Source organism: Pongo abelii, chromosome 1 (genome assembly GCF_028885655.2).
Source record: "Pongo abelii isolate AG06213 chromosome 1, NHGRI_mPonAbe1-v2.0_pri, whole genome shotgun sequence".
Lineage (NCBI taxonomy): Eukaryota > Metazoa > Chordata > Mammalia > Primates > Hominidae > Pongo > Pongo abelii.
In genome coordinates, this window is record NC_071985.2 from 147,631,427 (window position 1) to 147,647,849 (window position 16,423).

The following is a 16,423-nucleotide window of genomic DNA, read 5'->3' on the forward strand; positions in this document are numbered from 1 at the left end:
GGGGGTCTCCCTACGTTGCCCGAGCTAGTCTCAAACTCCTGGGCTTAAAGGATCCTCCCACCTCAGCCTCCCAAAGTGCATAGGCATGAGCCACCACACCTGGCCATTTGTTTCTTTAGGTAGAGGAGTATGAATGACCCAGAGTGGTGGGTGTTCATTGTCAGGGCTGCAGAAAGAAGAAACTGCCCGTACTAGGTAGCAAAAAGCTCTTCACTGAAAAGATACAGCAGGTAGTAATATGGTACACTCGAAATCAGCCAACTGGTCGCTCTAGGAGTCTCTGTGTTTGTGTTCCAATAAGGGAGCTCTCTCTGGATCTGGAATGCTTTTCCTGGTCTAAGAAAATCTCCCTTGTTTTTCAGCGTACTCTGCCAGTCTCATCTATATACTTTAGTAATTTCGATTTTACCCTACCAAGCAAACATAACAGTGCTCGTCCATAGATTCTTCAAGTGTCCATATCTTCTAGGCACTCAGCATCTCATCTCTGCCCGGAGGAACAAGATATTTATACTATGCATTACAGAAGAGGCTTTAGTAATCATTGATCTTTTTTTTTTGTCTTAAGCTTTGCAAATATTAGAAAATATTTTATACTACCTTTTAAATATGCAATATTATATAATTACTAGGTTCACTCTCTAATCACAGCCTCTTTCTGAGCAGATAAAAAGAAAAGGGTGAGGGAATACATAGATAATTTTTTCTATTTCCATGGCTGAAAGTGTGAACCTGAGGAAAATAGAGGACTCCTGACCCAGGACTGGGGCTTACCCAGCTCTTAGATGAGTAATGGATCTCATACTTTAATGCACATCAGGGTTGCTAAAAATGCAAGTTCCTGGACCCCCACCCTAGAATCTGCAATATCAACAAGTACCCAGTCACAGAGCTCACTTTGAGAAATACAGGTCTGAATCATTCATCCCTCTTCAGCCACATTGATCATCTGACCAGCAGATGATTATTCACTGCCCCCCGATTCAGCCATGTGTCTCTCAAAAATAACAATAGTATTAATAATATCCCTGTTTACTGAGGGCTTCCCCGGTGCCAGGCAGGGTGCCAGGCATCCCAGGTGTATTATCTTATTCAGTCCTTGTAACAGCCCTATGGGGGCAACATTACTATTCCAATATTACAGAGAAGTAAACCGAGGCTCAGAGGGAATGTCACTTCACTGAAATAATTCTTTAAGTAGTAGGTTGACAGAACTGGGTTTGGGACCCTACTCTGGCTCCAACACTCTTACTTAACCACTGTGCTGAATTTTAAGAAACACAGTGCTTCCTAAAGAAGCACAGGAGATTGTTATTAGGCAGTACACTTTCAAGTGATTCTGTTTTTAAAAATATGCTTTGTTTGATCGTCACAGAAAAATCTATGAACTGTTAATTGAAGTTTTGACATATGCTTTCTATTAGTGTCAAAAGATGCTAATAAAATTCATACCTGTAATTTAAAAGCAGTTTAACCTGAAATACTTAAGTTATATCTTGTCAAATTTTTCCAGTGGTGTTGGTAAGAAAATAAACCTGAAGTACAGTTGAGAGGGTTTTAAAGCGTGAAGAGAAGGCCTAGTGTGGTGGCTTATGCCTGTAATACCAGCACTTTGGAAGGCCAAGGCAGGGTGATCACTTGAGCCCAGGAACCCAAGACCAGCTCTGGCAACATAGTGAGACCCTGTCTCCACAGAAAATAAAAAATAAAAATTAGCCAGGCATAGTGGTGTGTATCTGTTGTTTGTCCCAGGTACTTAGGAGGCTGAGGTGGGAGGATCACTTGAGCCTGGGAAGTCGAGGCTGCAGTGAGCCATGGTCGTGCCACTGTACACCAACCTGGACGACAGAGCAAGACCTTGTCTCCAAAAATATATAAATAAATAAAAATAAAGTGTGAAGAGAAAGTAATATTCAGACTGACACATGGCCACCAACTTCCACGTACCACTTAATCTAGCAATGACAACGGCAGAGTAAAGGCATCTCTAGCAAAACCACATTTCTGACACATCTTTGGCCTTGAGGTTAAAGCACAGAGCTAGTGGTTAACCAGTTCCCACCAGCTCTATGGGGATGACTGTGGGCATGTGTGTGGTTGAGACTGCATGTGTGTCTTGGGATTAAATGAATGAAAAGCCTAGATGTACAAATCAAATTGATTCTCCACTTCTGAGGATGGTAAAACATAATCCTTCTTTTCTTCCTTTTCCTTGATTCCCACTGTAGGTTTATGAGAAACTGAAGGACCATATGCTGATCCCCGTGAGCATGTCTGAACTGGAAAAGGTGGATGGGCTGCTCACCTGCTGCTCAGTTTTAATTAACAAGAAAGTAGACTCCTGAGCTGCAGAGTTCCCCCTGGTAGCCGGCAAGACCGCGCAGGCAAGGCCGATGACTCTGTGCCCACTCCTGTTGTTTTCCTTGACAATCTACTGTGCCACTGTGCTACTAACTCTTGTTTACAAAATTTGATTCTAAGTTGAATTGCTTCATTCAACACCCCCACCCTCCCTCCCCTCGCGGTGGTACCTAAGCTGTGGATTTGCTAAATGAATTAAGCAACCTAGAAGATACAGAGCTAATGAATTATCAAAATGTGATTAATCCTAGTAAGGAAACACTCATTTAGTGTTTGTATTTTTGGTGTGAAAATTATTTAGTTGCCAGTGTATTCTGAAGAATGTCTTCTTGATCAGTCAGATAAGCTTGCTTTTTTTTTTCATGAATCATGTTTGGTTCCTGTGAAAGTCCCTGGTCCAGGGATCCTCCTCCTTTCTCTTTTACTTCTGAATTCTGAAATTCAGTTAGTTACTTTTGCCTTTCGCTCTTCTATCACAGCCACCTTGACCTTGGGTAAAACCCAAGGTCTTTCCTTCTGGCTACCTTCCTGCAGGTCCACCCTGTCTGCCATTGGTCTCCTCTGCCTCTGACTACATCTGCCACCAACAACCCTCCCCTCACCCCTGCCAGGGGCAGACAGGCTTCTCAGCAGAACTGTGACTGAAATCAGAGCTGCTGTCTGGGGCAGTGTTAACTACGCAGAGGCACATCCTGACAGGGTTTGCCCCAGAGATCTAAATTCCAGAAGTAGGGCACCACACCTAGGAAGGTAAATCCAGTATCAGAAGGTTGCTAAAAGATTAAAGATCAAGAAGCTTGGAAACATCCCATGGGTACAATGTCTTAGAAAGTCTTTAAGTCACATACCATGAATTTTTGCTTCATTACTGACCATATATGACCTTGGAGGAACTCTTTTTTTTTTTTTCCTTCAACTCATTTCTGTTTCCACCTACCCTGACTCACCTATTTCCAGTCTTCTACCCCTTGTAGTTATCCTGGGCCAGCAAAGTCATTTCTTTCAAAAGAGACATCATGTCTGAAAATGATTACTGGTAGTCTAATATGAGCCAGAGTAAACAGCTCCTCATGGTCAATGAACATGTTTAGGAAGCGATCACCTTGATGCTTGAACCCAACCCCAGACAGTGGACAATTCTACTTTGAAATATCCATGAATATTTACTGTGGAATCCAATTTAAATTTCTTTCTTCTCTAGCCTTTAAATTACACAACTTTCAACTGACACGGGTCTCTTACAAAGAACAATGCAGCACTGAAGGAAGAGATGATTCCTTTACTCAAACCTGCAGGAATCAGCCTATTAACAGGCAGGGGAAACGGTACTTTCCAATGAATGGTAACTGATCCAGGCACGTTATCACACTTCCTAGTCATCTCCACATTTCCTGTATTGCCTGTGGCTTGTTGTTTGAGATTAAGAATCAAAGAGATTAAGAAATATCACTTCAAGTCTTGCTCTGCTCACCTCTATGTTTGCAGTCAAATTATTCCTTATGTTGGTGACCTAAAGAGAATTACTTTCATTCATTTCATTTCCCCCGTAGCAGATGGAAGTGAGAAAATGAAAACATCCTTAACCACTATCTTTCCCTTTTATTTGATTATTTTATGTCAGAAATTTGCAAAAGTTTTTTTCTCCTCCTTCTCCTCCTTGTTGCTTAACTTTTTAATTCATGCCATATGTAGATATCCAATTATGTGCATCCTGTGAATAAACCACGTCTTGGTCACTGTCATATTTTGAACCGTCTCATCAGAGATGAATAATATCTTTTTACCAGAGAGAGAATGAATGTTAGCCACATGCCCGAGTTAACAAGATAAAATGTTCTCAAGGTTGCCCTTTTGGGTTAAATCTGGCCCTTCCTTGGCAAAAGCAAAAATTCTCCCTGTGAGAGCTCAACATCTCAAATACAACCACAGGAAAAATGGCCCAATCTGCCAGTTTAGGCTTACCAGCATATAATTTTTAATATCTTTACTTCTATCATCCCAAATCAAAGAACTCTTCTCTATTATGTTTAATCAATTGCAAGCAAATAGATTTTTCTTTGTAACAATTTGTTCTGCAGAAGGCTGTTTTTCACTTTTCCTTTCTTTTGCTTCTTTCTGTCTTTCCTTCTCTTTGTCTGGAGAAATCACTTAGACTCTGTGTGCCTCTTCTACATTGCATTCTGCTCTGCTACGTTACCTGCTAGGCTGGCTTCTTTGGACTCCCTATGGGATTGATGATGTGAAAACCTAAATTACTTGCAGCATAGTATTACTTCTTTGATGTTCTCATTAGCGTAATGTTATTTTTGAAAAGGAAAGATACTATCACATAAGTTTTTCCTCTTGTCCGTTGTGATATACACCAATGGATAAACTAACAGAAACTGGTTTTTGACATTAAAAGACATGAGAAATTATATTTAACTAAGTAAAAGTTAAGTCAGAATTACTTGGGTGATGTGATTCAATTTAGTTAAAGGATGATATAGAGAAAATACATTATTTAGCATTATTTCTTCAGCTATAATGAATTGCTATAGAAATCAGGCAGATCTTTCTAATGTGTATTGATTGGTCTTTTCAGCTACTCTGAACAGATTACTAAGGCCATCTCCTCATCTCTAAGGGAGAAAAATAGTCTGTAGATGAATAATGTAAGGTAAAGAGTTGCATGTCAGTCTTTGTAATTATTTACTCTTTAACTTTCTCCAGAACTCAGACATGATTTCAACATGGTGTTAGATTTGTGCATTTTATTTTCCTGACCACCTCATTCCAGCCAATGTATGGTTATCCACTCTGTGTGCCAAAACCAATCATGCCTTTCACGGCCCTTTAGTTCAGAGAAGTTCTGCACTGATTTTTAGTCTCTTGCTGTCTCAATCTTACATGTATACCAATCACGATGGAATAAAGTGTGAGTTGTACTGTGATCAACAGTGTATGTCTCTTTTCTTTGCAACAGAAACTGTCATGGGGAATGAAGTCATCATTTCTTTGCTGTCAGTCATGGGATATTTTCTCTCTTGTCTTTTAGGCTATGAACTTAGAAAAATACCGTACCTGTAAATCAATTGCCATCAAAGCTTGGGTTAAAATAATATTTGAAGTGATACTTCATACTTCAGGCACTTAAAAAGTGTACATATTATGCACACTAGGTCAGGAGAGCTTGAGTTCCCCTGTGCCTCTCCTCAAACGGCATCCCTTCATCCCTTTCACTGTTATCCATATTCAGCACATAGTCAGTTATGTGGTTCAGTTATGGAGGCAGGTGAATGATTTTTTTATTTGCTCATTCATACAAGAGTTTGTTTTTGTTTTATAGTAAGCATCTTTTAGGAAATTTGAAGGTTTTTTTTAAATGAGGCTTTTTCAACAAGTTTTTTCAGTCTGTATTGTTTTCTTTCAATGATTGTAAATAACTGCTTACTGTTAAAATCCAAGCAACACAAAAAACTATAAAAGTAAATTTAAAAACTACCCCACAATTTTATCACCCAGAGATAACTATTATTAACATTTCAGAGAATATTCACAGATCTGTAAATGGATAGTATAAATATGCAATAATTTTACATAATCATGCTGTTCTGTAGTCTGCTTCCTTCAACTTAGCAATATTGTTGGCCGCTTTCCATCTCAACAAATGTAGATCTACATCATCAGTTTTAACAGCCCTGAATATTCTACAACACGGTTATTCAAGCAGCTCATTCTAAATTATACATAGTGTTACGTCACAGATAGTCAATATGCCCACATTGCTATTAGCCAGGGGTCTTCAGTCTATCAGAAAGGCGCCGCTTCTAAGCTTTCACCCAGCCCCAGAGCTAGTTCATGTGGCATATTTTTATCATAACTGAATGGTCTGTGTGAATGCTCATCAGATGCAAAGACCAGTTCTAAAATTCCTTGGGGATGTCATTGATTTACTCACACCTTCTCAGTTGATGTTGCATTGATTATCTCTCCATTATTTAGATTGTCACTGGCAGTGATGCTAAAAAAATGCCAAATGCCACCTTACAAACCTGCTGTGGGTCCCAGTCGGAAATGGAGCCCTCCACCTCAGTGCCAGATATACTGCTCCTCCCAGAGGAGAAAGGGAGATACTTCTTAAAGGAAGAGTTGGCAGGGGTTCCCTGACTGACCTTCCTCCCCACCTCTGAAAGAATAAGGGGAGAGGAAACAGAAAAATACCCTCCGTGGCAAACTACAGATTCTGGAAGTGGGAATTTTGCTGACTGAAGAATGCTGGTCATCAACGATTTTAGGCAAGTGAGCACATATTTAACAAGTGCCCATACTCTGCCAGGCTCTGGAGTACAGCTCCTGTGTTTCAAGAGCTGATGGTTTGGGAGAGGCAGGGAAGGATGACTACACAATTACCCAAATGTATTATGATACAGCAGAATGTACGAACTACAGAAGAACAATGCCGTGTCTGTTCCCAAGTCAGGGAGACCAGACATAGGAATTGGGGTTTAATCTGGGCTTGGAAGGACAGCTCTGGCTTCAATAGGTTGAGATGGGACTACAGGCTGTCTAGGCTGAGGGAGCCGCAGAAGCAAAGGCATGGAGGTGGGAGAGCATCGTGTTCACTTCAGAAGCAAGTATTTGAGCCCCTGTTATGTGCCAGTTAACTCTGCTAGGCCCTGAGGATACAGTGGTGACAGTCCCTACCCTCCTGGAATGTACATGCAACAGGGAAGACTGACATTGAACAAGTTAGGGCAAGGGGAATGAACATTATTAAAGGAGAATGGGGTGCTTAGAGCAGGCCATAGGGGCAAGCAAGCGGATTTATTTGGCTGAAACACAGGGTAAGTATAAGAGCATGGTGAGACAACATTGGTTGGAACATTGAGGGCCTTGCCTGCTGAGTTAGGATATGTGGACTGAATTTGGCAGTCTGCCAGGATCCCCTGAAGACTTTTCAGTCAAGAAGTGATATTATTGGAGCTTGATCTGGCAGCATTATATAGGATGACTGGGAACTGAGAAAGACTGGTGTTTCGCCAAGCTTAATTTCTCCAAGTTTAATTTGTTATTTAAATATCTCTTCTTACCACCAAAATGGAGCCTGAAAGCCTGGCAATTAAGTCTCTTTATATTTTCTTTCCTGAAGAACAGATTAATAACACCTTCCCCTCCCAACTCCGAAGGGACATTTTCAAGGCAAATGCGATAAAGGAACTGAAGGGTTCTTTGGATGAAAGAGATAATGTAAATATCATTATCATCATCATTATCCTTATTAACTCCGATCACAGCAAGCTTAGATCCCATCAAAATGTCATCTTCTATTTGAAACATCAATCACCTACTCCAGAAATAACTCTGGATTTTCATCATGGATGCCTCTAAGCTGGCCTGACAGCTTCCGTGGTGAATTCACAGGTTTCCCTGGTAGCTGACATGGCTGTGCCACAGACACACTTGCATTAGGAAACTGTTGGCTAATCGGAATGTTCCCTGTCTCCCTTCCCCCTCCAAACCCTCATTTCTAAGTTAGTGAAAGCTAGGCCGCTTATAGCACAGGATAACTGGGGTTATCAGGCTTTTAGAAGGACGGGTAAGTGCCAAATATATTACTGTCACTATAAATAAATAAAAGATTCCAACAAGTATGAACTTGGTAAAATACTGCCTGAGCTGGCGTGTGACATGAATGCCTAAAAGCAATGATGGGTCTCTAGGTCTTGGGAGGCCCCCTCTATTTATAAATGGAAAGTTTAGTCATTTGGCTATGAATACTGAGAAAGAGCTTGAGTGAATTAACACAGGCCTAAGGAGGTAGCTTGCTGCCCCAACTTTATTGAAGTCTAATTGACAAATAAAAATGGTATATATTTAAGGTGTGCAACTTGATGCTTAGAAAGACATTGTGAAATAATCACAATCAAGTCAATTAACATAGCCATCACCTAACAGTTATCACTTTCTTTTTTTTTCTTTTTTTTGGTGATAACAAATATTTAAAATCTTTCCTTTTAGCAAATTTCAAGTATGCAATAGAGTATTGTTAACTATAGTCACATTGCAATACATTTGATCTCCAGCATTTATCTATCTTGAAAACTGAAACTTTCTGCCCTTTGGCATCTCCCCATTTCTCACTTTAAAAGCACTTTAAACGCAGGAACTTTAAGTTCCTGCTCATGGACAAGAAAGCTTATTTATTAGCTAGGGCTTTGAGGTAAGAACTCAGAGGATGACCATTCAAAATTAAACTAGGATCCTATATGCTATAGGTTGAATGTGCCTCTATCCCACCAGGGTACAAAGACTGCATATTTCACATTGATGCAGGAAAAGCTCAGGAACCAAACAAGTTCTGATTTCAAGCAACAGTCTAGCTGTGTAAAAGGAGCTAGTGGAATAAATACTGATTCACAGGGCCACAGAGGCTTAAAATTCCAGGGAAGGATGTGAGCAGTCATCATTTTGTTTACAGGGGACCCAGATGAGGGTATGAGGTCCCCTAGAGTTAATGCTAAGACAGTAACATGGGGTTTGCTTCTTTCCAGGCTTGATAATAATTGGGAGAGACAGAAGGAATGTTGTTAGCAGGGCGAGATATAATAGTGTCAAGGAGTCTGTTAGGAAATAGAATTCATTCCCACTTGGTTCAAATAAAGAGAAGACCTTAATGAAGGTCTGTTTCAGAAGTATGGGTGTTAAGGGTAAAAACAAGGGGTGGTAAGACACCCGGAAGACCGATGTCAGCAGCACTCCTAGGCCCAGCAGGACAAGGACAGAAAATTGTGCTGCAAAATATAGGACAGAGAAGGCAGGGCCACAGACCCAGCCAGAGAGCAGAGAAGAAGTACCTTAACCTCTTTCTCTCCTCACTCTGATCTGCTGGTGCTCCCCATTGGCTGAACACAACCGCAAGATGCAGTTGGGGGCTAAGGGGATGCCTCCAGCCTAGGAGGTCAGCCTTCTAGGGCTGAGAACTGGCAGAGAAGGGCAGAGGATGGATCTGGAGAGTCAGAGGATATCAGCACAAGGCCACAGTGAAAATGAGCTCTTAGCCTATCAGACAGTGGCCATCACCAACTCTGTAAATTTACAACTCTCTGCAAATTTAAATAATTTATTATTTAAGTTATCATTTAATAACTCTTGGCAGATTCCTTAGGCACATGCCAGTTCTGTGGTCTGGTCCTCCCTCCCTCAATATCAGAAAATAATTGGAGCAGAATCAACACCAGAACATGAGTATGCACGGCCTGAGGGTGAAAGAACGTTGCATTCCAGACCCATGAGTCCTAGACCTCTTTAGTAAGCACTGTGTTATTTCTAAAATTAGAGCAGTCTCTTGGGCACCTGGTATCCCAAAACAGCTAGTTGCCTTTTTGTAGCATGCCCATGACCTTCTGGTAACATAAAGTTGTTTAGGATCCTGAAGTACCTCTTTTCTGTTTCCTTTTGTTTGTACATCCTGCTCATCTTGGCAGGCACAGCTGTTTTGGTTTTACTTGGTCATATTGCTTATGGGGATAATAGTCAGTCTAAACTAATAGTAGTGAATTCCCCTTTCCTGGGGTGTTCAAGTAGCGTTTGAAGGACCATGTGCAGGAGTGGTCCTTCTATCCAATAACATCTGATATACTTAACATCCATACCAAGGTATTCCTTTCCCACCCTGGAATCTTTTAGTAGGCCTTTGTACTATATTCTGATTCTGGGTGACTTTCATTTCCCCTCTACCCCTAGTCTCCCAAATAGATGAACATTGCCCTCATCTAGTGTTTTAGTTCATTTTCTGTGGCTATAACAGAATACCACACACTGGGTAAATGATAAACAATAGAAGTTTATTTGGCTCATGGTTCTGGAGCTGGGAAGTCCTAGAGCATGGCACCAGCATCTAACAAGGTTCATCCCATGGTGGAAGGTGGAAGCAAGTGCACAAGACAGAGGCACTAGGGATCAGGCTCACCTTATAACTACCCACTCCCATGATAACTAACCCACTCCCATGACAATGATATTAATGCATTTGTGAAGGCACCACCCTCATGACCCAATCACTTCTTCTTAGGCCTCACTTCCAAACACTGTTGTTTTAATGATTAAGTTTCCAATGCTTGAACCTTTGGGGAACACATTCAAATCACAGCATCTACTAAATGACAGTAGTAAGGGTTACAGCTTCAATATGGTAGCATGAGGAGCTCTATGGATTCACTCCCAAGTGAAACTGGCAATTCCTCAAGGATCTAGAACTAGAAATACCATTTGACCCAGCAATCCCATTTCTGGGTATATACCCAAAGAATTATAAATCATTCTACTATAAAGACACATGCACACGTATGTTTATTGTGGCACTATTCACAATAGCAAAGACTTGGAACCAACCCAAATGCCCATCAATGATAGACTAGATAAAGAAAATGTGGCACATACACACCATGGAATACTATGCAGCCATAAAAAGGATGAATTCATGTCCTTTGCAGGGACATGGATGAAGCTGGAAACCATCATTCTCAACAAACTAACACAAAAACAGAAAACCAAACACCACATGTTCTCACACATAAGTGGAAGTTCAACAATGAAAACACATGGACACAGGGAGGGGAACATCACATACCAGGGCCTGTTGGATCGGGGGGTGGGGGGAAGGACAGCATTAGGAGAAAGACCTAATGTAGATGACAGGTTGATGGGTGCAGCAAACCACCATGGCATGCGTATACCTATGTAACAAACCTTCACATTCTGCACATGTACCCCAGAACTTAAAGTATAATAATAAAAATAAATAAATAAATATTTAAAGTCTCTGGAAATGGTCATAAATGTACATAGCAAATGAAGAAACATTTATTCAAGAAAATCTATTAAAACTTGGTAAGATCAGTGAATCAGTGATATTTGACCCAAGACCCACACCCTTCCTCCCCGCTCACAGCTCAGTGAGGCAGAAGCTCCACACCTTAGGGTAGAGCGAAGAACACAAGGCTCCTTTTCCCCACAGATCCTAATTGAAAGTCAGTCTTCCTGGGGAGAGACAGGATGTCAGCATTGCTTATCCTGCCATTCCCACTCATGACCTAATGCTGAGACTAAGTTCTGGGTGGGTGTTGCCAGGAGGGTCTCTTTTCTTCCTCCAAGCCCGAACTCTCAGGGAACAGAGGCTCCACTCTGAGAGCATGGTACCAATATGATACAGGGAGCCTGAATGTCTTTGCCTTGGCTCATGGTGCAGGAGTTCTAACCCAGAGAAGCAAACCAAAAAGACCTGAGTCTGTTGCCTCCTCTCTACCTGGCACTGAGAAACAAAAACAAGGTTGTCATTCAGAGAGAAGTGAACCACATTTTCCCTGCCCTCAACTCTGCAGAGGATGGCTCAGAGATTTTCCCCAGGGGGACAATCAGGCTGTGGAAGGAAGAGCTCTGAATCCCTCCCTAGAGAACTGACTTCATTTGCAACAGAGTGTGAAGTTCAAGTCTAAGTGTGCTCTCAAAAACAGTTGTGGTTGTGGTGAAAGGCAATTGAGAGGAAATTGGTAGATTCCTTGTAGGTAAAGGCTAAGTTGTAGGCATCCAGATCAGAGAGGAAGAGGTAAAACTATCTCTATTTAACATGCTTGTCTATATGGAAAATCCTAAGAAATCCACTAAAAATATATTAAAATTAATAAATGAGGCTGGGCACGGTGGCTTACACCTGTAATCCCAGCACTTTGGGAGGCCGAGGTGAGCGGATCGTCTGAGATCAGGTTTCGAGACCAGCCTGGGCAACATGACGAAACCCCATCCCTACTAAAAATACAAAAAATTAGCCTGGCATGATGGCGCATGCCTGTGGTCCAAGCTATTTGGGGGGCTGAGGTGGGAGGATGGCTTGAGCCCAGGAGGCAGAGGTTGCAGTGAGCCGAGATCAAACCACTGCATTCCAATCTGGGTGAGAGAGTGAGACCCCATCTCAAAAAAAAAAAAAAAAAAAAAAAAAAAAAAAAAAAAAAAAGAATTCAGCAAAATTTTAGGATAAAAGATCAATATATTAAAAATTGTGTTTCTACACATTTGCAGTGAACAAATCCAAAAATAAGATTAAGAAAACAATTCCATTTATAATTGCATCCGAAAGAATAAAACACTTAGCAATAAATTTAGTAAAAGTCCAAAACTTATTCTCCGATAATTACAAAACATTGTTGAAAGAAGTTAAATACCTAAATAGAAAAACTGCTTATGTTCATGTATTAGAAGACTTAATATTGTTAGGATGACAACACTCCTCAAGTTGATAAACAGATTAAATGCAAGCCCAATTAGAATCCCAGCTGGCTTCTTTGTAGAAACTTACAGGCTGATTCTAAATTTCACATGGAATTACAAGGGGCCTCAAATAGCCAAAACAATATTGAAAAGAAGAATAAGCTTGGGGGACTCGCACATCCCAATTTCAAAACTTTAAAAGCAACAGTAATCAAGACAATGCAGTACTGGTGTAAAGATAAACATACAGATGAATGGAATAGAATTGAAAGTCCAGAAATAAGTCCATGTCTCTGTGGTCAACTGATTTGCAACAAGGGTACCACGACTATTCAGAGGGGAAAGGACAGTCATCTCAACTGCTGCTGGGACAACTGGATACCCACATATCCAGCAAAAGAATGAATGAAGTTGGATCCTTTCTTCACACCATATACAAAAAGTAACTCAAAATGAATCAAAGACCTAAATATAAGAGCTAAAATATAAAACTCAGAAGAAAACTTAGTGATAAATTTTCATAACCTCAGAATTGACAATTACGTATGACACCAAAAGCACAAGCAACAAAAGAAAAACTAAATTGAACAACATCAAAATTTAAAACTTGTGCTTCAAAAGACACTATCAAGAAAGGGAAAGACAGGCAAGGTAGTGCACACCTGTAGTCTCAGCTTCTCGGGAGGGTGAGGCAGGAGGATCCCTTGAGCCCAGGAGTTCGAGGCCACAGTAAGCTATGATCTCACCATTGCACTCCAGCCTGGGTAACAAAGTGAGACCCCATCTCTTAAAAAACAAAAAACTGAAAAGATAACCCACTGAACCAGAGAAAACATTTGCAAATTATATATCTGATAAGGGACTTCTATCTAAAATACATAAAGAACTCTTACAGCTTGATAATAGAAAAGACAGTTTGAAAATAGGCAAAGGATCAGAGACATTTCTCCAAAGAAGATATACAAATGGCCAACAGCCACATGAAAAAGATGTTTGACATCATCAGTTATCAGGGATGTGCACATCAAAATCACAATGAGATATCACGTCATACCCACTAGAATAGCTAGAATCAAAGTCAGGTAATAGCAAACATTGGTAAGGAGGTGGAGAAATCATACCCTCCTGATGAGAATGTCAAATGCAGCCACTGTGGAAAACACTCTGGCAGTTCCTCAAACACCTACACATTGAGTTACCATATGATTCAGCAATTCCACTCCCTGGAATATATCTAAGAGAAATGAAAGCATATGCCCCCACCAAGGCTTGTACATGAATGTTTACAGCAATTATTTAAAATAACCAAAGGGTGCAAACAACCCGTGTATACCAACTAATGAATGGATAAATGAAATAGATGCCAACTGATAAACAGATGAACAAAAATACCCATACAACGGGATATTATTCAGGTGTAAAAAGGAATGAAGTACTGAACATGCTTCAACATGAATAAACCTTGAAAACATTATGCTAAGTGAAAGAAGCCAGTCACAAAAGACCACATATTATATGAAATGTCCAGGATAAGTAAATCTGTAGAAACAGAAAATAGAATAGTGATTGCTTTGGAGGGGAGGGTGCAAGGAGGGAGGAGAGGGAGGATAAGGGAGTGATAACTAAGGGTAGAGGGTTCTTTCTGTGGTGATGAAAATTGATGTGGTGATGGTTGCATATATCTGTGAACATGCATAAAATCATTGAATTGCACATTTTAAATGGGTAAAGTGTTTGGTATATGAATTATATCTCAATAAAGCTGGTTTTTAAAATGACAGCAATAATTCTCTTTGTCCTCTTCATATCTCAAAGGGTGGTTGGGAACATCAAATGAGAGGATTTATATAAAAGTACTTGGTACTCTATGCAGTGCTATACAAATGTAGCCTATTATAGTATTGAATGGGATTAATCAGCTTTTCACCAGCACCTGTCAGTACAAAACTCCGAAGCTGCCATTCCTAAAACTACCTTCGCCCCCAATTAGAATTCCTTTTCTTTAGTGGTTAAAACTCATTGACAGAGCCCAACCCTTGAAATAGTGCTGCATAATAATTGCTTATGGAATGCTTCTTACCTTCATAGCCTTTAGAAAAAAAGAAAATAACGTTTCTTTTATATGTTTTCCTAAGACTCAACTCAAGTGTGTGTAATTACCACACATACCAAGCTCCTCATTATGTCAGCCGTGGAGCCCACGTGGCCATTATAATAATTTGCTAACTGGCAATTGTTCCTTTCCTCTCACAGTCCCAATCCCAGCCTTACATTTTGGCCATTGCTCTGTCCTTCTGAACTGGGGTGAATAGCAGTGTGAAGCCAAAGGGGATGAGAATGAAATATGCTCCAAGTGGCAAGTTTGAGAGTAGTATAGACAGAAGCTGGTCCTTGGCCAGGTGAGCATATGAGTGCAACACCAACGCGGCATTTACACCTAGGACAAGGAGGGGCGGAACAAGTCCCCTATGCAAAACTGAGGCCCAGAGAGACTCAGTCACCAGGAAAAGTCACACCGCTAGTGGGTGTGGTACTAGGGCTCAAACTCTGTGTTTGGCAGCATTACTCTACACCGCCCATTGAAAAACAGGTGCCCTACGAAAGTTTCAAAATTACTGCACATTAAAGTATTTTCAAAATGTGTAAAATGTTTCCTACCTCTGCTTTTCCATATGAATGCCGATCCGACAGTGCATGTTGCCCCTTTTCCGCAGAGGCATCCTTTGATTTAGCCTCAAAAACAAAGGAAATCCGAATATCCATGTTTGCCGACCTTAGCTTTTGCAGAAAAATTGTGGAGTAACAGCGCCCTCAGGTGGTCACTAGCGTTTTCTCAGCCGGCCTTTGAGCGCGGAGAAGTGAGGCTAAGAATGCCGCCGCTGCCCCCTAGTGGGCTTTGGAAGCCTGGGACCTCCTTACTGAGTAAAGGGCGTCTTCCCAGGACCCGCCTGCCTATGGGCCCGCGGAGTCACCTGGGAGACCCATTCCCAGTCCTGGCCTATGCAGATCCTGAGGCGTGGCCTCTCCCACCTTAGCTGAAACCAATTAGCTGAAACCAAAATTGGAATCAAAGCCTTTGGTAGGGGGTGTTTTAAGATCCACACACGCTGGGACCTGGGAGGGCCTGAAGGCTTCGTGGCCAGAAACCCCTGCTGCCACCTATCTCTGGGCCCAAGCCTACGTTTCCTCCCCTGGAGCAGCGGCTCTTTAGCTAAGGGATTGTTCCCTTTGGGGGAAAAAAAAAAAAAAAAAAAATCACCAAGCTCTAGGGTTGAGGTATGGGTAGCAACACTCTAATTAGTTATTTATAACTTAGCGAGATATACTTTCATCTGACCCTTACCCGGTAGCAGGTGTTTCAGGCGAAAAGAAAGAATCTAAGAATAATGAGAGCCTGCAGTAGGCATGGAAGGTAAGGGGAGAGAAAGGGAGAAGAAAGGGAGGAAGGGCAATGGGGAGGGGAGGACAAGGGAAGGGAAGCAAAGGGAAGGGAAGCAAGGGGAAGGGAGGGGAGAGGAGGGAAGGGGAAGGGAGGGGAGAGGAGGGAAGGGGAAGGGAGGGGAAGGGAGGGGAGAGGAGGGAAGGGAGGGGAGAGGAGGGAAGGGGAAGGGAGGGGAGAGGAGGGAAGGGGAAGGGAGGGGAGAAGGGGGAAGGGAGGGGAGAGGGGGGAAGGGAGGGGAGAGGAGGGAAGGGGAAGGGAGGGGAGAGGAGGCAAGGGGAAGGGAGGGGAGAGGAGGCAAGGGGAAGGGAGGGGAGAGGAGGGAAGGGGAAAGGAGGGGAGAGGAGGGAAGGGGAAGGGAGAGGAGAGGAGGGAAGG

At 41.7% G+C, this 16,423-nt stretch overlaps 1 protein-coding gene and 1 long non-coding RNA gene across 8 annotated transcripts in view; one reads left to right on the top strand and one right to left on the bottom strand.

Annotated features, from left to right (window-relative positions):
* DDAH1 (dimethylarginine dimethylaminohydrolase 1) overlaps positions 1-5,294 on the top strand; it is a 266,430-nt gene extending 261,136 nt beyond the window's left edge. For all 6 annotated transcript variants that reach the window (XM_063718593.1, XM_063718601.1, XM_063718596.1 and 3 more), the window contains one exon: positions 2,229-5,294. In XM_063718593.1, coding sequence (XP_063574663.1) covers positions 2,229-2,345 — 117 coding nt within the window. In that variant the 3' untranslated portion in view covers positions 2,346-5,294. The remainder of the gene's footprint in view (positions 1-2,228) is intronic.
* The window catches only part of LOC129050239 (uncharacterized), a 71,322-nt gene that overhangs the window by 24,162 nt on the left and 30,737 nt on the right, over positions 1-16,423 (bottom strand). The window lies entirely within an intron of this gene.